Source organism: Canis lupus, chromosome 10 (assembly GCF_011100685.1).
Source record: "Canis lupus familiaris isolate Mischka breed German Shepherd chromosome 10, alternate assembly UU_Cfam_GSD_1.0, whole genome shotgun sequence".
NCBI lineage: Eukaryota > Metazoa > Chordata > Mammalia > Carnivora > Canidae > Canis > Canis lupus.
Window position 1 is genome coordinate 70,370,093 of NC_049231.1, and position 20,640 is coordinate 70,390,732.

General features: G+C 57.0%; 1 protein-coding gene across 1 annotated transcript in view; it reads right to left on the minus strand.

Moving 5' to 3' along the window:
- The window catches only part of ADD2 (adducin 2), a 55,787-nt gene that overhangs the window by 13,914 nt on the left and 21,233 nt on the right, over positions 1-20,640 (minus strand). The window contains 7 exon segments of the mRNA XM_038551549.1: positions 1,891-2,067; positions 5,938-6,036; positions 7,724-7,867; positions 9,066-9,215; positions 12,387-12,467; positions 12,845-12,996; positions 19,263-19,401. Of these exon segments, the coding sequence (XP_038407477.1) occupies positions 1,891-2,067; positions 5,938-6,036; positions 7,724-7,867; positions 9,066-9,215; positions 12,387-12,467; positions 12,845-12,996; positions 19,263-19,401 (942 nt within the window).

The window sequence follows — 20,640 nt, forward strand, 5'->3', positions numbered from 1 at the left end:
TTTCAAAATTAGTGGAAATACTTCTAGTGCTTCACCAAGATATTGGCTCTTATTCCGAGAAAAAAAATTATTTTAATCATGTTAAATAAGTGTCCTCCTCTCTTAACAGCTATTATTTTTTTTATAAATGGATACATTTTCATCAAATAACCTTTTTTTTTTAAAGATTTTATTTATTTATTCATGAGACACACAGAGAGAGGCAGAGACACAGGCAGAGGGAGAAGCAGGCTCTATGCAGGGAGCCCGACGTGGGACTCGATCCCGGGACTCCAGGATCACGCCTTGGGCCAAAGGCAGGTGCCAAACCCCTGAGCCACCCAGGGGTCCCCCAAATAACTTTTTTTTTTTTTAGATTTTATTTATTCACGAGAGTGAGAGAGAGCAAGCATGAGTGTGGTGGGGGCAGCAGAGACAGCGGGAGAGGGAGAGAAGCTGGCTCCATAAGCGGGAAGCCCGATGCAGGACTCGATCCCGGGACCCCGAGATCATGACCGGAGCTGAAGGCAGACCCCTACCGACTGAGCCACCCGGGCGCCCCGCAGATAACTTTTGATATTTATTTAAAAGACCAAAAGGCTTTTATCCTTTGATTCACTAAGATCATGAAACATACTTAAAAGATTTGTAACATCAGGCCCTCCTCGAATACTAGGGATGAGCCGTCCCTGGGTTATCGTGTGTTCTCACTCCCACGTCACGCTGGACACCACCTGCCGGTCTTCGCGCAGCATTCGCCATCCACTCAGAGCGAGACTGCCCTGAACCTGTTAGAATTATGTTATGTTCCACGTCCTACTTTCACTCTCTGAAACAGTTTGTTTATTTATTTGTTTGTTTGTTTTTCTGAAACAGTTTAACTGGCAGAAGAATTATCTGTTTCTTAAAGATTTGATGGAACTTCTGTAGCAAACTCCCTTGCCCTGGTGCTTTGTCTAGGCGTCGATTACTCGGCACATGGGAATTGTAGTTTCAAGGCAGATTGTATTTTTCATCGTTACAAAGTGACTCTCATGGTCAGCCTGACGATAAGGTAGGGATGGTTTGGACGGACCCGAGGGCAAGGAGAAAAAGATCAAGCACAGGCAATGACCCGGTCATGATAAAGAGGGTCCACGGCGGTGGCAGTGAGGACGGGAACACGAGTCAGGTACGGACACGGTCCGGGGATGGGTTTCGTCCTTCACTTCTCCGACCAATCAGAGAAGCCGCAGTCTCTCCCTGCACCCAGCTCCTCGTCGTGCGCGCTCTCCTCGCCTCCCAGCTGCCCTCCAGTTATGTCACGTCACCAACTAAACTCTACACCCCAGGGACACCCGGGTGGCTCAGCGGTTGAGCATCTGCCTTTGGCCCAGGGCATGATCCCGGGGTCCTGGGATCCAGTCTCACGTCGGGCTCCCTGCATGGAGCCTGCTTCTCCCTCTGCCTGCGTCTCTGCCTCTCTCTGTGTCTCTCATGAATAAGTAAATTTTAAAAAATAATTAAAAAATAAACTCTACACCCCATATCCTTTAAAGCCGACCCCTGGACACGTCCCGGGTGACCCCTCCACGATGGACTCATGCAGCCGTTACGCAGGATACTGTAGGGCAGTCCGTGTATCACGTGGTTGCTACATTCAAGTCATGAGATAAGAGAAGCAGAAATAACTGCCCGAGAGAGAGCTGAGCCACAACGTAAGACGGCATCCGCAGCCCCTAGAGCCGGGGGCGCTAGGCCATCGTCTAAAAAAACTCAACTCCTACTAGAATGACTCCAAACTGTGAGTCAGTCGCCAACCGACGAGGCCTTGACAGCTTAACCCCGGTGCCGCCCCTCTCGTGCCCGCCTACGGTGTCCCCCCGACTGTCTCAGCGGACCGGCCGGGAAGGGCAGCGGCAGGGGACTCACCAGGTTGTCCAGCATCCTCATGAGGGCCTCGAACTCGTGCTCCCCCAGCCGGCTCTTCTGCATGGGCCCGAAGGTGCTCCCTGCCCACTGCACGGAGCCGACCTCATGGGGTCGGTGCTTCTCCTGCTTCAGGAGGATGAGGTTCTCCACGCCCCCAGCGCTGGACAGGGCGGACACCTGCGGGGAGGCGCAGAAAGGCTCAGCCTGCGTGTGTGCACACGCCTGGAGATGTGAGCGGTGGTTGGGGTTTTCCTCCTGGAGGAAACGCCGCTCCAGCCCTTGGAGACCAGAAGAGGAAGAAACCACAAGTGTGAAGCCTTAGGAATAACGCAATACAGGGATGCCCGGGGGGCTCAGCGGCGGAGCGTGACCCCGGGGTCCCGGGATCGAGTCCCGCGCCGGGCTCCCTGCATGGAGCCTGCTTCTCCCGCTGCCTGGGTCTCTGCCTCTCTTTCTCCGTGTCTCACGAATAACTAAGCAACATCCCTCTAGAATACTAAACGCTAAAGCGATACAGAAGGCTGAAGCGTTACCTGGGATACAGACCAACCTCAACCTGGGGTCATTTCTGGGGAAGGTGGGAGGTCAGCTCCCGAAAGGCCGTCAGCGCCTGTCTGCACCGGCTCCTTCCCGCGGGAGGAAGACGTCTGACGTAGGAAGGCTTTACCTTCCTCGCCTGGGTGGTGGGCAGTGGGTGCGCACCATGTTCTCCTTCTTCATCTCTCTGTTCGTCTAAAATCCCCCTCTCTGCCATTTTCTTGTTTAGGAAAAGCCCTTGAAGAAGGCAGGCTGGCGTCCTGGCCCTCGAAGCACGGCGCGGCCTGACCGGGCCTCACGGAGACTCCTCGTTCGCAGCGGTGAGCGCGTCCGGGAAGCCCAGACGGGGCCACACGACGGCTGGACCCCTGGGCCTGGGGTGCCCGCCGCACCGTCCGGGCCCCGCGGCCAGGGGCTACGACACACGGCTGCGGGCCGCGGGCTTCAGGTTTGAGGGCGAGAGCCGTGCGACCCCAGTGGCCGGGTGCACGAGCCTGACCATCTCCTTGCCTCCCGGTCCCTCCCCGGGTCCAGCGCTCAGATATGACAGGTCACGACCGGGCGTCCGGCTGACTCCGGCAGCAGGAGCGCGGCGGCTCCGGGGGCTCCGGGTCGTGCGCCCGGGGCTGAGCTGTGCCCCTGGTCGCCTCGTGCCAGCCTGTCAGCTCCTCGTCGGAAGGGGACGCCGATCGCAGGAGCCCCAGCGCTCCAGTCTCTGCTGAAGACCAAAGGCTGCACTTCGGCCTGCAGGTGAGCCCGCGTGTCTGAGCCCACGGGTGGGAACACGCCCTGGCCCGTGTGGGCTCCGGCAGTGTGACAAGTGCCCGGGGCGTCCTGGAGGTCAGCCAGGCCGTCCCCGCGAGGTGACCCGGGACCCTGTGAAGGCGAGGGGCCACAGCCCTCACTTTCCTCGCCCTCCGCATCCGGGACGTGTGCCCGCGGAAGCCCGCATCCTCATCTTAGACCGATGACCCCACACCTGGTGAAAATGGGGACTCCCCGTGGCTCATTCCAGCCCCAGAGCTGGGGGCCCGGCATCCCGGGGGGCAGACCTCAGCAGGGGCAGCAGGGGGTGCCGGTCGCCCCGAGTCCACGCCTACTGCCTGTTACATGCCCAGCTTCTCTGCTGCCGGCTGGGGAGCCCCCCCGGGGCCGCGCATCGCAACCAAAGGCCCGTTACCACGCCGGGGGGACCCTGTGCCGGCGGTGCTCCCCGGGGCCCTGGGCCCGGTGCAGACCCTGGGCCGCGAGGCCGTGCAGCGCTAGGGGCCGGCCAGGGACCTGGAGGTGGGCTCCCGGTGCGAGTCCTGGGGCTGCGTCCTCGCCCTGGCACTCGGGCCGCTCCCTGGCCTCCCGTGCCTGCCTCCCCCTCTGTAAGACGAAGGCCAGAGGCGCCCGAGCCTCGCGAGCGTCACCTAAGCTGATACCATAAGGCGCCAAGAATGCCCGGGCGCACGGAGGGTGCGTGTCCGCGTTTATGAGCAATAATCTCGCCCATGAGAGAGGCGACGGGCCCGGGACCTGCTGGTCCCAAAGGAGGACAGGCCTGCCCAGGGCCCCGCGTCCCCCATCTCCGCGGCCATGGACCACAGGGAGGGGACCGTCCGGGCCTCCTCCCATCTGCTGCAGGCAGAGCTGGGCGCCTGTCTCAGCTGGGGTGACCCAGTGCCCAGGACCCCGAACCGACGGGGAGCAGTGGGAACACCGTCCCGGGAGGATGGGCCGGGCCCCGGGCCTGAGCCACGGAGATGGCCACGGCCGCGTGCTGGCCCGGCCAGGCCCCACCCCCAGCGCGGAAGGTGGGCCCACGACGCAGCACAACCTGGGCGCCGAGCTGGGGGCCGTCCCCAGGCGGCCGTGACCCCACCCTGGGTGGCCCACGCCCCTGCCGCCCGCCTCCAGCCTGAGCCTGCCTTGCCGCCTCCGCCCCTTCCAGCTTCCTCCGACGCCTCCCTGCCCCAGGAGCCACAAGGAAGGCACCGGAGCCTTCCCGGGGGCCAGCTGCCTCCGTCACCCGACACACTGGGACGAGGTGGCCTGGAGCCAGTCCCGACTGCAGAGAACGTGGCAGCGGGTGCAGCCGAGAGGGGCCGGGGCCTGGGGCTCCGCGCTTCCACCTGCCCGGCTCACTCGCTGGCACAGGCGTCGGTGCAGGGCCGGGGGCACGTCGGCGCCTCGTGGGGGGCACACGGGCATCTCCCCCATCCGCTCAGGGCCCGGCTGCCTGCCAAGGGACGGCAGCCTCTTCTTAAGTAAGCGGGGGAGCTCGCAGGAGCCCGGATGGGGAGGCGAGGGCCGTGGGGCCTCTGCCAGGGGCTGCAGCTCCCGGGCGGGGGGGCGGCTGCGCACCTTCCCCACGCGTCTTCCTCACCGTCCTCACACCTGTCCCCCGGCACAGGCGACCCTGAGGAAGGGCCCTGGGGGCTCCGCGGTGGAGCACCGCCTTCGGCCCAGGCTGTGACCCCGGGTCCCGGGACCGCGTTCCCATCGGGTCCCCGCGGGGAGCCTGCATCTCCCTCTGCCTGCGGCTCTGCTTGTCTCTGGGTCTCACGACTGAATACGGAAAATCTTTTAAAAAATCGCTCAGAAGGGCGCCACCTGCCGCATCCCCACCGCCACTCGGAAGCATCCCAACCCCCGCCGACCCCAGGCAGACGGCGGGTCCCGCTTCGGCGTGCTCCGCCCTGAGCAGCCAGGAGAGGGCACCCGGAGGCCCTCCCGTCGGAGGCCACGCGGCTCCTGATCTGGGAGGCGCCATCCTCACAGGGACCCATGGGGACCACAGCCCCGTGCGCCCCGAGGAAGCCAGGCTGCGGAAAGAAGCGGTGGGGGCGCCGATCCCAGCCGGGGAGGGCCCGGCCCTTTCAGCTTGTGCGCCCCCCCTCCCCCCGGGCACCCCGAAGGGAGCAGGTGCGACCTGGCTAAACGGCGGGATCTGCGTTTTCCTACTGCTCTCCCAGCAGCCCCTCCAGGGGCCCCAGATCACGGGCGACCCCCAGCCGCCCGTCTCCTATCCCCGACTGTCGGGGGAACCTGGCCGTGGGCTCCCTGTCATCTTGGCGGCTCCCGTGTCCAGGCTTCCGTGCCAAGCGCCACCCGGGCCTGCTGTCCACCTCTCCCGGGCTGGACCACATTCACGGGCTTTGCCAACTGCGCCCTCCAGGCAGAGAGAGACCCGCCTACGTGGCGCCTGTTGGGCGTCGCCAGGCGTGACCGTTACACCCGGGACAGGTGCAGGGTGAGGCCTTCGATGCCCCTGTTACGGTTTCTCTGCGGCCCGACTGATGGGCTCCCTGCCCTGGGCCCTGGCCCCCAAGAGGGGCACACGTCTGACGCTGAGAGATGTTCTAGAGCCACAAAACCGACGTGAGTGTGGAACTTTCGAAGGATAAGGTGGCGCCAAGGCGGAGAAACAGGGGAGGCTTTTACGTGGTGGGTCCCAGGACCTCTGCGGCCACAGCGGGGGCCTCCGTAGGGCCAGGCCAGGCCCACCCCGAGGGCCCTGCTCACCTGTATCTCACACGCAGCCTGCAGGTGGAAAATCTTGTAGAACGCCTCCTCCACGGTGTCCCCCAGGGCAACCACCCCGTGGTTCCTTAGCACCAGGATCTGCAGAGGAGCACACGGCCGATTAAAGCTCCGAGCCTTTCAAACGGGAGTTAAGGAGAGATTTTGCATTTATTCCAGGCCAGTTTCCACACCCAGTCCCAAAGCACGGCCCCAACTCCTCACTCACTGCCCCCGTGTCGCCCCACGTGTGGTCTTAACCCGAAGCCCCCTCCCTGGGAGACAGGAGACAGTTCTTAAAACCAAGACTGGAGAGTTTGGTCCATTTCTTTGGGCAACGCCTGGGGTTTTAGGTCTCGGGGCTCTCGGACGTCTGGAAAACTGGTGGATGAAATTACGTCACACCCAATACGAGGGTCTGACCCCAGAAGCAACCTCTTGCTCCTGTGACGTAGTTGACTTAGAGATCATCAGACGGACGGGGTTTCTCCTCCGTGCGTGACACGGGAAGACGGGGACTCAGGCTGGAAGTGGCTCAGGCAGCGACTGCATTTCGAGGCCAGGCACAGGCGCGCGTCAACCCAGGCTCAGCGCCAGAACGTCCCGTGCTAAGCCGGCTACGCCTAATCCCGTGCAGTTAAAAAATAGGTGTTTGGGGGGGGCCTGGGGGGCTCAGTGGTGGAGCACCTGCCTTGGGCCCAGGGCGTGACCCCGGGGTCCCGGGAATCGAGTCCCGCATCGGGCTCCCTGCATGGAGCCTGCTTCTCCCTCTGCCTGCGTCTCTGCCTCTCTGTGTGTCTCATGAACAAATAAAATATTTTTAAAAAATAGCTCTTTAGATTTAAACCAAATGATGTGAGATTGTTTTTCTGTATCAACCTAGCAAAAAAAAAAAAAAAAAAGAAGTGAAAGTGATAAAACACTCAAGTTTGGGGAAACCGCAGGGAAGCAGCCTTTTCACACGCGCTAGATCCTGCGGAAGGAGGGGGCAACATGCCCCTGTGACGTAAGAGCCCTTGGCGTGTGACGTAAGAGCCCTGGGATGTGACGTAAGAGCCCCGGGGTGTGACGTAAGAGCCCCGGGGTGTGACGTAAGAGCCCTGGGATGTGTATCCGCAGGAACTTATCCTAAGGCGATGACTTTAGGCATATACAGGGGTCGAACCAAAAGGGTTTTCATCGCATGTTATCTACTCAGGGAAGCCAGAGGGGAGCAGTCCTCCAACGTCCAGTCACAGCACCGCTAGGGTGGCTGGTGGCACAGCCATTCATACTGCGAGGTACAATCTACTAATTTAAAGGCAGTGACTTCGGGATCCCTGGGTGGTGCAGCAGTTTGGCGCCTGCCTTTGGCCCAGGGCGCGATCCTGGAGACCCGGGATCGAATCCCACATCAGGCTCCCGGTGCATGGAGCCTGCTTCTCCCTCTGCCTGTCTCTGCCTCTCTCTCTCTCTCTCTGTGTGTGACTATCATAAATAAATAAAAATTAAAAAAAAAAACTTTTAAAGGCAGTGACTTCGAGAATATTCAGAACCACACAAAGGTGCTTCCTGGATATTGCTAAGGGAAAAAGGAGAATGTGTTTAGGATCCTAGCTCAGGAAGCTCAGGTGAACACCACCGTGGAGCGTGTCCTGGAACCTCAGGACAACGGGGCAGAGGGAACTCCATCCCACTATTTTGTTCACGTGTGACTTCGACACACGTCCCCCGAGCACACACACGTCTCTCACGCTGTGGGCTCTTGAGGCTCCCGCCCCAGCGTGTCTCCAGGGAACAGTGAGCGAACCTTGCAGGTGGGTCCAAGGCACTTCTGCAGGCTGACCCGGTCCTCCTCCTGCTCCATCCCGCCGTTGAAGTCGTAGTAGGCCATGTCCCCCACCAGCAGGGCGTTGTGGGACACGGGCAGGAGGCCGCACTTCATGGCTGACACCTGCCGGGGGACGGGAGGAGGGTGAGCACCTGCAGCAACCAGCCCCTGTCCTCACGGCAGGCTCCAAGGGGCACGGCCAGGCCCCACGCCTGCCCCTGTCCTGTGACCATGGCGCCTGGTGGGACCTGGCCCTCGGCCGCCTCCTCTGATCCCTGCGGCAGCCACGTCAACACACGGCTCCCTGTGCGCCTCCCTGACTGCTCCTGGGAGGGCCCGTGGGAAGGAGGGCTGCTGCCCCCGCCGCCCGCCCCGTGCCTCCGCCTAGACTCCCAGGAGGCAGCAGCAGTGCAGGCGGCACCGGCTGGGGTGCAGCCGGACCCCGGCCCTCCGGGCTGCATGGGCGGACGTCCTCCGCCTTGAGGTCAGGGCACGAACACGGAGGCCCCATTTTACTGGCAGCAGGGCGGTGGGAGCTGCAGGGGACGGTCACGATCCACCCCCATGCCCTGCCTTTTACTAGAAGGAGCACGGAGAGCTGGCGGAGAGCCGTCTGGCTTTGTCCGCTCGCTCTGCCCCACGCGTAAGCCGGGCCCTGCAGCAGCGGACGCTCAGCACAAATACATCAGTCTTGGCCCCAAATCTGGAAAGTCTGAGCGCTCGTAACTGCTGTGCCTCGCGGAAGAAGCCCCAGGCCAGTGACAAGCCCGCTCGGCTCCTCTAGGCTTGCGGCCTGGAGGTCAGTAGGAGGGGCTGAAGCTGGAGGGGCCACCCCGCGCTGGTGGCTGTGCCTCAGGGACACACGGGGAGTGGCTAGGGCCCCGGGGGACAACCTGATGCTCCAGGGTCTTCCTTCTGCTCTGAGTTTCCTTGCTCGGGTGGGTCCCCAGCGCTCCGCCCACCCTGGGCAATGAGACGCGGCCGAGGCCAGGTTCCCACCGTCTCACCGTCTATCGAGACCTCTCACCAGACCTGGGCCAGGGGTGCGGCGGGTGCCAGCCCTCAGCCCACCAGCTCTGACCGGAGCGCAAGGTCCAGAGGGGCCAGCACTTGGGCGAGGGCGCGTCTGTGTGTGTGCCACAGGGGGTGGAGGGGGCAGTAAAGCACCCTCCGCGCGGCCCCCTGGGGTCCCCTAACCAAGACTCCCGGGCTTGGACAAGCGGAAAGGATTAGGGTCGGGAACACTGAACTGAGTGCTCCCCCTCCTCGGCTTGGCCCGGGGGCCCAGGGACTGAGACGCCGGCCCCAGCGCGACACTCACGGCTGCCGTGGCTGGCGTGTGCAGGTGGATGATGCAGCGCACGTCCGGTCGGGCTGCGTAGACGGCCGAATGCAGACAGAAGCCCGTGGTGTCCACCGGGAAGCAGCTGCTGCCTTTCTCCACCACCTCTCCCAGGATGTTCACCTTGATCTGGGCCAGGGAAGAGAAACTGAGGGCCCCTGGGGAGGCAGAGGCCTCACGGGCTTCCCCGCGGCTGGGCCGTAACCCTGCACTCAGAGCGGGTCGCCCCAGGAGCCAGGGCCGTGCCGGGCGTGGGGAGAGCACAACCTGGCTCCCGCCTTCAGTGGGCACAAGGCTAACAGGACACGTGGGGATTATAATTCAGGGAACTGGACTTCTCCTAAGAGTCTGACGCCCCAAAGTTCAGATGCAGACCTCGGCTAGAGCAGAGTCTCTCGAACCTCACAGGGCTGACAATCGCCCGGAGAGCCCGTCACGATGCAGACGCCCCGCGAGATGGGGCAGCCACGCCGGAGCACAGCGCGTAGAGCTGCCCTATGGCCAGGTGCCCTACTGGGCACTGACCCGCAGATACAGCCTCACAGAGGTGCAGGGTGCCATGGCCAAGACCCAACGCCCGTCTCTATGGTGGAACATCACTCGGCCATCCAGGAGACTGAAATCCAGCGTTTGCCAAGACGTGGACACAGCCAGATGACACGAGCCAGAGAAGGACAAAGAACCACGTTATCTCACCCACGTGCGGAATTTAAGAAGGAAAACAGAGGAAAATATAGGAAGGGGGGAAGAAGAGGGCTGAGGGAAACACGCCATACGAGATTCTTAACGGAAGGAGAATAAACTGGAGGAGACGGAAGGAGGTGGGTGGTGGAGGGGCCAGGAGGGTGATGGGGGCGGGAGGGCACGTGCTGCGATGAGCGCGGGTGTCGTATGTGAGGGAGGACACTGAATCCTACTCCTAAAGCTGCATGAGGCTACGTTAACTAAAATTCAAAGTAAAAGAAATAAATGTAGATTCTGACTCAGCAGGGCCAAGAATGGAGCCCGAGAGTCTGCATGTCTGACCGGCTCCCGAGGGAAACCCGCGCTGCTGGTCCCCAGATCACCCCTGGGTAGAGGTGCTGGGAGAGAGTCAGTCGCAGAATTCTCTAGAAGCAGACGGGAGGAGTCTTTGTCCCGGTAAAAGAAGGGGCTCAGGGAAGCCTTCCCAGAGGAAGTAACATCTAAGCTGAGGCTTTTTCTTCTTCTTTTACTCTTTATTTTGAATTTTTAAGCATCCACACTAAGGTAAAGACAACAGTATAATAAACACCATTTACCAATCACCCGAGAGCTAGATCCTAAAGGACCTACTGGTCTTATAATCTGGAACTACTCACTGGTCTTATAAGCTGCTTTTGATGCCCGGGAGCTAGGAGGTGTCATGGCTGAGAATCACACGCTCCTGTGTGCGGGTGCGGGTGCGGGTGCGGGTGCACACGACGGCTGGGCTCCGGGGGGCCCCGCGCAGGAAGGCTGTGGTCGCCCACCCCCCCGACCTAAACAGTCGCACAGAATATCACCGGGACCAGGGCACCTCGCCTGTGACACAGCAGGACAACAGCCTATTCCTTAATCACGTGTAGGCAGAGACAACTGACACCGTGTAAGCACGGAAATGTCCAGCATCCCCTCCAGCTAACGGGAACCCCGGGGCTTCCTACCAATCATGAGCTTCAGCCTTGCTCCAAGCCCCGCTCCCGCCTCGGTGCACGACCCGGTACAGCACCCCTTCCGGGGACCATCCTGCACCCCTTCATGGCACCAGACTGCACCCCTTCCTGGGACCATCTAGCACCCCTCCATGGGACCAGCCTGCACCCCTTCTCAGGACCAGCCTGCACCCCTTCTCGGGACCAGCCTGCACCCCTTCCTGGGACCATCCAGCACCCCTTCCCAGGACCAGCCTGCAGCTCTTCCTGGGACCAGCCTGAACTCCTTCCAGGGACCAGCCAGCACCCCTTCCCGGGACCATCCAGCACCCCTTCGGGGGACCAGCCAGCCGTCCTGCTGCCGGTCCTCCCGCACACAGCTGGCGGAGGCCGGGAGCTACCTGGGAACCTGGCTGTCAGCTCAGCGGCTCACCGCCTGCCCAGTAGACAAGCCCCAACAACGCCTTCGGGGACACTTACCATCGGGTCCCTATCCCCTTCCCAGCCTCCCCCCACCCACTGGGTCCGTGAGCACACGCAGCCGCCCACTGTCCTCCCAGGTCTGCCAGGGTCTGGCCGGCGCCTGGCTGGGTGTAGCTGCCCTCCTGCCGGGGACACAGTCCTCTCTGCCCGTCTCTGCCCCCTGCCCTGGTCTACATTTTCTTATCCTGTGGCTCCTGGAGGCTCAGCTCCTTCAGCATCGGGCCAGCCCACATGCTCCTGCCTTGCCCCTCCTGTTGGGTCCCTGTGCCCTTGCGGGGCTCCCCAAGTGTCCTGCTCTAGGGGAGCCTTCTTCACTCTGACTCAGTCATCGCCTGCCTTGTCTGCCTCCCCAGCGAGGCCACAAATGCTTTCAAGGCGGAGCGTGTGCCTCCTTGTGTCTGGTCCCAGTGTGCCTCGGCCCTGACCTCCTTAGGTGGCCGTGTGCAGGTCACTCACCTCCCTGGGCTCAGTGTCCCCTCCTGCCTGTAAAGCGGCCTTGGCAGTCAGGGTCCCACCCTGCCCAGATGCTCTGTGACTTGGTCAGCTGGCTCTCCTGCTGCACACCTGGGCTCAACCCGTATGCCTCAAGCCTGGCAGGGGCCCCGGGGGCACCCTCTGTCCCCAGGCATACGCACAGCAGCAGAGCCTCAGCATCTAAGAGCCACCGGGCCTCTTCTGCTGGTAGGACAGTCCTTCCCACCTCTTTCCTCCTTCCACCCAGGAATCTTTCCTGATCTGGAAGCTTCTTCCTACTGTACCTAAAAGGAGCAAGAGAACCCAAAGGGACCCTAGAAACTATTGCTAATGGCACCGGCACTAGGCGACTCTTGCTCTGCTTGGAGACAAAGCACTGGCTGTTGTTCTAAGATATTCCCCGATGCAGACTTTGCAGACTTTCCAGTATTTTGCAGACTTTATTCCTCAACTCTCAGACTTTGGGGTCCGACCCCAGGCCCATCTCCTCCCCCTACCCCCTACTCCGACGTGCTACCTGCACCTCACACTTGGCCTCACGGTTGGGGTGTGCTATGCTTTGGGATGACGTGCGAGACCAGAGCGCGAGCTCCACGAGGAGCAGGAGGGCAGTGGCCGATCTGGAAATGACCCGTCCTCGAAGGCTGCTTTCGTGTAAGGAACGGACCGCGCGACGCTGGACTATACGTACCAGGCTGGACGCGGTGACCTCACTGCAAGAAACTCCCTTGGGGCTAATGAGGAAGTGATCTTGCTCCTTGCTGACTCTCAGCTGGAGGGAAAACACGCGTTTTCAGTGGCAAGGAGGGGGAGGGTCATTCCTGGGACACGCTGCCTGAATGCCCTCCTCCCCTGAGTCCATGGCACCCAAAATTCACTCAAAAGAACCCTCATCTTCCCCCAGCACCGGAGAGATGGAGAGGACCTAGCCTTCATTTGGAACCGTGGCAACGGATGACACGAGGACTCCCCAATGGTCAAGGGTGGCCCCAGGAATAGGATCCAGGGGTTCCCAGCTCCTTATCCAGGGCGGGGGCCCCAGGAAAGGTGAGCACTGGTTAGAAACCTTGGGAGGCCCAGTGCGTGGCCACGCAGTGGGCAGGAGCTCTCCCGCGGGTGGTGCCCACCCCGCCCAGATGCTGTGCTCACTGTGACATAGGTGTCACTCAGCTGGGCCCAGCCGTAGAGGTCGAGGAGACGGTAGACGCTGCTGATCTTGCACCGCATGAGCCGCTCCCCCTTGGCCAGGTTCAAGGAGTCGGCCGTGTGGAGGTCATTGATGGGCGTCATCATGGAGAAGGCTGCGGGGAAACAGGGTGGGGACGGGGCCGCTCAGGCCAGGGCTGCTGTGTGCCCCGTCCCTCCTCGCCCTCGCCCTCGCCCTCTCTGAATTCGCACTGGCACGTCCACTGCACAAGAGGCGTCTGCAGGCGGGGAATTAAATATTCTCTGACCCTCATCCCGGGGGTATTGTGCCCGAGAAAGTCTTCTGCTTATTCAGAGAAAAATGGCGTTGCTTTTGGCCAAAAATCGTGGCCAGATTCAAACCACAGAATGAAGGGTTCTCGGAAGGCCAAGCTCCCGATAAAGATGGGCACCGAAGAAAGGAAGAGTCGGTCCCGAGCGGAGGCGCGGGTCCGTTTCAGAAGCTGGTTTTGGTGAAGATGCCGCCAAGCAGTAGGCCTGCTTATCGGCCTGTTTTAAACTAGACCACGTAAAAAAAAAAAAAGAACTAGACCACGTAGCATAACTTGTCAAAACGATGACGGCTCCGTGCAGGCCCCTGGAAGGCGTGAGAGGTGTCTGAGCCCCGCACTTCCCTCTAGTCAGTGTCTAGAAACCAATGGAAGCATCAACAGGAAACGGTTCTGGCTTAAGATGATGTCAGGGCTGGGAGCCGCTGGTGCTGCCTCTCCCGACATCCCCCCAAAGCGTCAGGGGTTAAGTGCCCTTTCGACGCTTCTACTGCCTCAGTGAGCTCCCTGCCACCTTTGCCGCCCGCGGAAATGACGAGCTGGTCTGCGGGGATGCAGGGCAGGGGCTGCTGGGCCTGCGGGGCGGGCATGTCGCCACCGAGCCCGTGTCCGCGGCGGAGAGACACCTCCAGGGACGTGCCTACTGACCATGGTTGACGGGAAACAGAGACAAGTGGTCCAGAGGCTCAGCTGAACCGGCAAAAATAACAACAACGGAATTCCAAAGTCAACACTTTCCAGCTGGAATCGGCCCGGGCGGGATCCCTCCCTCCGCTCTGCCCCCAGCTCCGGTGGGCTCTTTGCTTGGGCCCTCGGCCCCCCTCGCAGCCACAGGCAGGTGTACGGGAGCGTGACCCCCTGACACAGCCAGGCCGGGGAGCTGTCCTTGGGAGGGTCTTCGGACCCCGACTGCTTCAAGTCCTTCTCTTACAAATAGCTGTGGAGGCCCAGGGCGCCAGGAAGCCAGGATGGGTCCAAAGCCCCATCATTGTGTCCCACGTCCCCTGTCGGTGTCCCCCTGCCCCCCGCACACCCAGGTGGGAGGAGAGACTAGAAGGCTCCACAGGCCTCCCCGAGCCCCTGCTCTCGGGGTTTTGAGAGAGAGAAGCTTATTCTGAGCAGCCTCACAAAAGCTAAGCCGACTGAGCGCAGGCTGATGACTCGGAGCCCACCAAGCCATTTACTCAAGGGATCCAGGAAAACACAGAAAAAGCTGAAAACTCCCTAACCACCCCAAAGAGCGCTAAGACTGAAGGACACACTATTGCAAAAGAGAAACCCAAATAAAAACACAAAACGGCCGCAAAATCCTAAGGCAAACGGAGCTGAACAAAGAACAACCGATCTGTGCTTGAACTCCCGACTCTTGGACCTTCCCTGCTTCGCGTCCGGGTTCAGACGCCCCCACGGCTCATTCCACGTCCAGGCACCCCACTGTCTTCCCGCCAGAGCTGGTGGGGGCAGTGGGGATGCTGCTCGGCTCCGCTTCTCTCTCAGAAGAAAGAGCATAAAGGCAGAGACATGAAAACGATGAGGAAGAAAGGGAGCGCGGCGGGAGACACAGGCCGGAGGGAGACACATTCAGATCCCGCACCGGCCCCACGGGAACGACTTCTGAGCTGGAAACAGACCTGCGTGAATTATAAGGATTTACTACATTCCAGAGGGGAGCGTCCATAAAGAGAAAAGGCTTGCAATTATATGCTTCCCGGCACATTTCTGAAATACGAGGATAAAGGGGAAAAGGCACCAACATCTACCAAAAGGAACAAAAAAAAAAAAAAAAAAATAGGCTGTTTCAGATTTCTCTGATATGGAAATAAATGCCAGGAGGCAACGCTATCGGAGGTCTGCCAACGGATGAGACTAAAGTGACACGAGGCAGGTAAACGGAAAAGAAGCATCAAAAGTAGGCCCCAGAAATAAACAGAGGTTACAATATTATTATCAAAGTGGAAATGAGGGAAAGCCATATCCTTCTGGAATATTCACCCTTGGTAGCAAGAAGGGAGGAAGAGCCAAGGCAAACGCCCCCCAGACAAAGCCAGGCAGCAGAGCCCATGGCGGGAGGGCCGCCGGACCGGTCGTTCTACAGGAACTAAACGTATGATCCATAAAGAAGCTATAGCTATAAAGACCACTTACATATATAAGTAATTTCATCAAGATACAAAGCAAAAGCTACTAGAAATACAAAGAGAAACGAACAGTAATTAAATATGCAGTGGAAGAAACACAACTCTCATTTTTTACAAAATAAAAAAAATGAAGATACAGATGAAATATTATGCCCTGGAGATAGAGTCTATATTTACATATCATTTAAAAATGATATTATTAGGCTACAGAGAAAAATCTCAATAAATCCTCAACACAGACGTTAAATAGACCACATTTTCCAAACACAATGCAATAAAGACAGATGTTATCAACAGGCCCTTAAAAAAATACAAATTCAACCACTGGGAAATGAGAAAACTCATTCTCAGAGAGTTCTTAGAACAAAATAAAATCAAAACGGCAACTCCAAGCTATCTAGAAATTAACAATAAAGGAAATATTGTGTCAAGATGCCCGGGATAAGACCAAACTTACACTCAGAGAAAAAAATCCATAGCCTAAAATGTCTTTATTATTGAATTAAAAATGAAAATAAAGCATCCATTTTATTCTACCCTATAAAAACTAAAAATAAACCAAAGAAAAGTTATGGAAAAGAATTAGTGAATAGAAAAAAACAAAATCAGTGAATTGGGAAACTAAAAAATTAGTAGAACCAATATAGAAATCCAAGAATTGGCTTAAGTGAGAACATCTATGAATAAACCAACATCTGGATTGGCCATAAAAGAACGAAGGAATACACAACACCAGGGATGAGAAGAGGATGTCATCTCATTTACAGCAGAAAGTTTAAATGGTAGAATATTGTAAATCACTCTAATAATTTTGAAAATCTCCATGAAATGGATTATTTAAAACATATAGTCAAAATTTACTCAAGCAGCAGCAAAATAAGTTTTTTAAAAACCCTAGATGAAACTGAGAAAAATAATGTTATCAAAAATGTTCCAGATCTGGATGGCTTTACAAGTAAATAATAAATCTCCAAGGAAGAGAGACTTCCTATCTTATTTAAAATCCATCAGGACAAAGAGAAGGGTGGGGATCACTCTGACTTATCTTATGAAGTTACAGCCTAAATACCAATACTAAATGAAGACTGCACAAAAAGTGAATTTCTGACCAATCTCATTCATGAATATGCAAAATCCTGAATAAACGCCTAGCAAACCAAATCTAGAAGAGTATTTTCAAAAGAATGCATCAAGACCAGGAATGACTGATTTCAGGAATGAAAAAAAGAGTTCGATATGCAGAAATCTATTAATATAATTCATCATATCAATAGTTCAAAGAAAGAAAAATCAATAAATGCCCAAAATGCATTTTATAAAATTCAACATCCATTTCTGAGAAGAACTCATATTGAACCGGAATGAAAAGATACTTCCTCAATATAATGAACTCAAACTCTTGTGATAAAGGATTTCTATTAAAGTCAGAAACCAGACAAGGATGATTACTCTCTAATCTATTATTAAACGTTGTTCTGAGAGTTGTAATGGATGCAGTGAGAAAAGCAGAAAAAGAAACCAAAGGGTGAATGTTGGAATAAAGGATTGAAAATGACCATTATTTGCAGGTCATGTGATTTTTCGAGATACAATACCCAAGAGAAGCTATTAGAACTTAAGAGTGCAACAAGAACCTACTTTCCCTGGAAGACGGCTATAACCAGAAAGCTGAATGGAGGAAAAAATCATTTAAAATAACAAAGTTATATAAAATTTCCAGGATAAACTTAATAAGAAATCAGTAGAGACCATAAGAAAATAACGGCTAACCTTTTCTAATACAAATAAGAAAATAAAATAATAAAATAGAAAAACGATTAACCTTTTTCTAATATAAATAAGAAAATAAAATAAAATAGAAAATAATAAAATAAAATAAGAAAAAAAATAACGACTAACCTTTTCTAAATGGACATTTTTTAAAAAGGCAAATAAATAGATGGCATACATCATTTTTGAACAGACTTAAAATTCATTTGTGCAAATATTTTTAAAACCCCTACTCTGTGCCAGCTACTTTTCTAAGTCCAGGACACTATTCTAGGATATAGCAATGAACAGAACATACAAGTATCTTTTCCCCATGGAGCTTATATTCTAATATAAAATTATAAATTTATAAATTCTCCACCAAATTAATCTATTTATTTAAAATAATCCCAATCAAAATCCCAATAGGGAATTTTTGAGGTATACTGGGGGTGGGGAGGGGACTTAACAAAATCATTCTTAAGTTATTTTTAAGAATAATTAAGGCAGGGACACCTGGGGGGCTCAGCGGTTGAGCATCTGCCTTCAGCTCAGGTCGTGACCCCGGGGTCCCGGGATCGAGTCCCGCACTGGGCTCCCTGCAGGGAGCCCTCTGTCTGTGTCTCTGCCTCTCTCTGTGTCTCTCATGAATAAATAAATAAATCTTTAAAAAAATAAATAAGGCTATTTGTCCCATGAGATGATAAAACTTGGGGAAGGTGTTTCTGAGTGCACAATGAAAAGTAACCAAGGATTCAGCTATATGGAAATTAAAGAGTTCTACAATATAAAAACATGAACAAAAAAGGCAAAAGAGGAACTGGAAAAAAATTGCAATATATTTGACAGGTAATAGGGAACTAGTTCCACTTTATAAAGATTTAAAAACCCGTAAGAAAAGAATATGCAAGTAGGAAAACTGGCAAGGAATGCCATCAGGCAATTTACTACAAAAAAAAATCATCACAGTGTGAAAATGTATCTAATCTCATTAGTGATCAAATAAATGCACATTAAAAAGTATTATTTTTCGCCTATCAAATCAGGAGGATGAAACGAATAGTATAATTCGTACTGCAATGAAGATGGAGGAAAGGGCGCTCCACGGCGCTGGTGGGAGCGTGAGCTGGTTCCGCGCTTCTCCGGGGTAATTTGGCATTACGCGTTCACATCTTTAAAACATGCGAATACTTGAATGCAACGATTCTAATTCCAGTAATTTATCTTTAGAAAATGGTCATAGAATAAATGAAAGGATTTACTGTATCGTTGTTCGTAAGAGCAAAAAGTTGTAAATAACCTAAAAGCCTAAAAACGGGAATCTGGTTAAATAAGCTACGGCACATTTGATCACGCTATAGGACCGCACAGCCTCACCAACCCTTTATTACAGAATGATGTTCTACCGTGTGGAAAATCAGTCGAGATGCGTTAAAGCTACCCAATTTACGTGAATAATGTGATTCCATTCTTGTTTCCCTCATCTATGCGTGTTAAGAGAAAAAGGCAGGGAAGGATATGCACCAAGATATTGAAAATAGTCATTTCTTGGTTGAAAGAACACAGGACCCTGATTGTAATTTCCCCCCTTTCCTCGTTATTTTCCTGATTTCTGATCGCAATCCTGTATCTGTGCGATTGCGGGATAGTGTGTTTGTTCCTTCAAGGCTGTGGGCAGAGCTTCGGACCCAAGAAGAGGGTGTCATGCCCAGGCCTGGCTGCGGAGTCCGGTTGGCCTGTCCAGGGGGTTGCGACCCCCCCCACCTGCCACCTGCCGGGCAGCGGCTCCCGGGCACCGAGGAAGGGGTGTGAGTCAGGGGCTGCCGCTAGCACGCGAGGACCCTCCTTCGGTTCTGCATGGGGTGGGGGTCGGCGGCCGGACCCTCTCTGCACCCCGGTCCTCAAGCAGAGGCCCCGTAAGAGACTTCTAGCTGCAAAGCCCCCCCTTTCACGTGACCCACGGACGAAGGGGGACACGGAGTCACACTTGGGCTGCTCTGCCTCTCAGAACAGTGGCACCAAGTCGTCCTGCCCCCTCCCCCAACAGAACTAGAGACTTCCCCGTGAGCCCCGCCCCCGACTTCTGGGCATCAGGGGTGACTCCCCTGTGGGTCTTCCCATGCCCTGGCCCCTGGCCACCCACCCGCCCTTCCCCACCTCGCTTCCTCCACCCCTGCTCCTGGCAGCTCCCCAGCTCCCACGTACTCATGGAAGATGCCGGGAAGACGGCGTGCGAGGTGCTGGCCATGAAGTCCGCGATCTGCCGCAGGGCCCAGATGTTGGAGGAGTTGTTGCCCTTCTTCATCTGCTCCTGGATGAGGCCTTCCAGCTCCTCCCTGAAAGACTGAAGCGGGCGGAGGCGCTGGTCCTCCCGGTGGCTCTATGGGGAGGCTCCCGACCCCTCCAGGAGCCGCCCCTGCCCCGGGTCAACTGGACCAGGGCTCACAGGGCCCCTGGGCCTCAGACGGCACCGGGAACCCACGGGGACCTCAGGAGCCCCACCCTCCCAGCTGCTGTCGGGGAAGGCCCCTGTTGCTCCCTCTGTCCAGAAATTCAGGCTCCAGGTCCTTCCCGGGTCCCGCCCACCCAACCGACCCCTACGCCCCCCACGCCTCTGCCATCAGACACGCAGGGCCTCGCTTCAGTCACCGAGAGCCGTGTCAGACGGCAGAGCTGAACGGAACGGCGTGCGGCCCCGGCGCCAGCTCTGCCCGGGCTCTCGGGACCCCAGGTTCCCGGGACACGGAAGGATTCGCTGTGCTCCCCGCGGCTCCCGCCCCCCCACGTCCTGCTGCCCTAAGGCTGTGCCTCCTGCCCACCCGGCGGAGCCACACGGGGCCGAGGAAGGGCCCGGCCAAGAGCCGAGACCCGGTCGGTACCAGCTGGGCGCCCTCTCCTCCCGCCCTGGCATCGCCGCCTTCAGTACCGCGTGCCCCGCTCCTCGCAGGCCCCCTGCCACCAAGGCCTGGGCCTCGCGCTCACTGGGCGCCCTGACCACGGTCACACCCAGCCCGCCCACAGTCCTGTCTCCCGAGGCCCAGTGGGGACAGAGACGCCTGCTCCACCCTGAGCGCCCCGGGCCGAGGACCACGTGGTGCCTGGGGACCAGCTCCACCCCACCCCTCCTGGTCCATTGAGCCCCTGCTTTGCTCCCGGGGCACCACCTGCTCGAGGACGAGCTCTGTGTTAGCGCCGCGCAGGTGCCCACGGATCGCAGGCAGGGGTGAGCCCTGGCAGGGCAACCGCTCGCCCCCCTTTCCCTGGCCCATGGCCCCCGCCCCCCACTCTCAGCGTCTAGGTGCTTCCAGACCCCTTTGACGCCTTTGACCTCTGCCCCCGCACGTCAACCTTACTGCCCCGCCGGGAGGTCCTCGTGGTGATGGAACACGCAGGCTCCCAGCCTCCCCACTGCGCCCCATGGGCCCCGGGTACCCAACATCCCTGTCGGCTCGCTAACTCGGGGAAAGCGGGGAAACTGAGGCAGGGCCCCTGTCAGACCCACCCCTCCGGCACCTGGCCAAGCTGCCTGCGCACAAACCAGGTTTTTGCCGTCCAGCCGACTAGGGAGCGAGCAAACACCCAC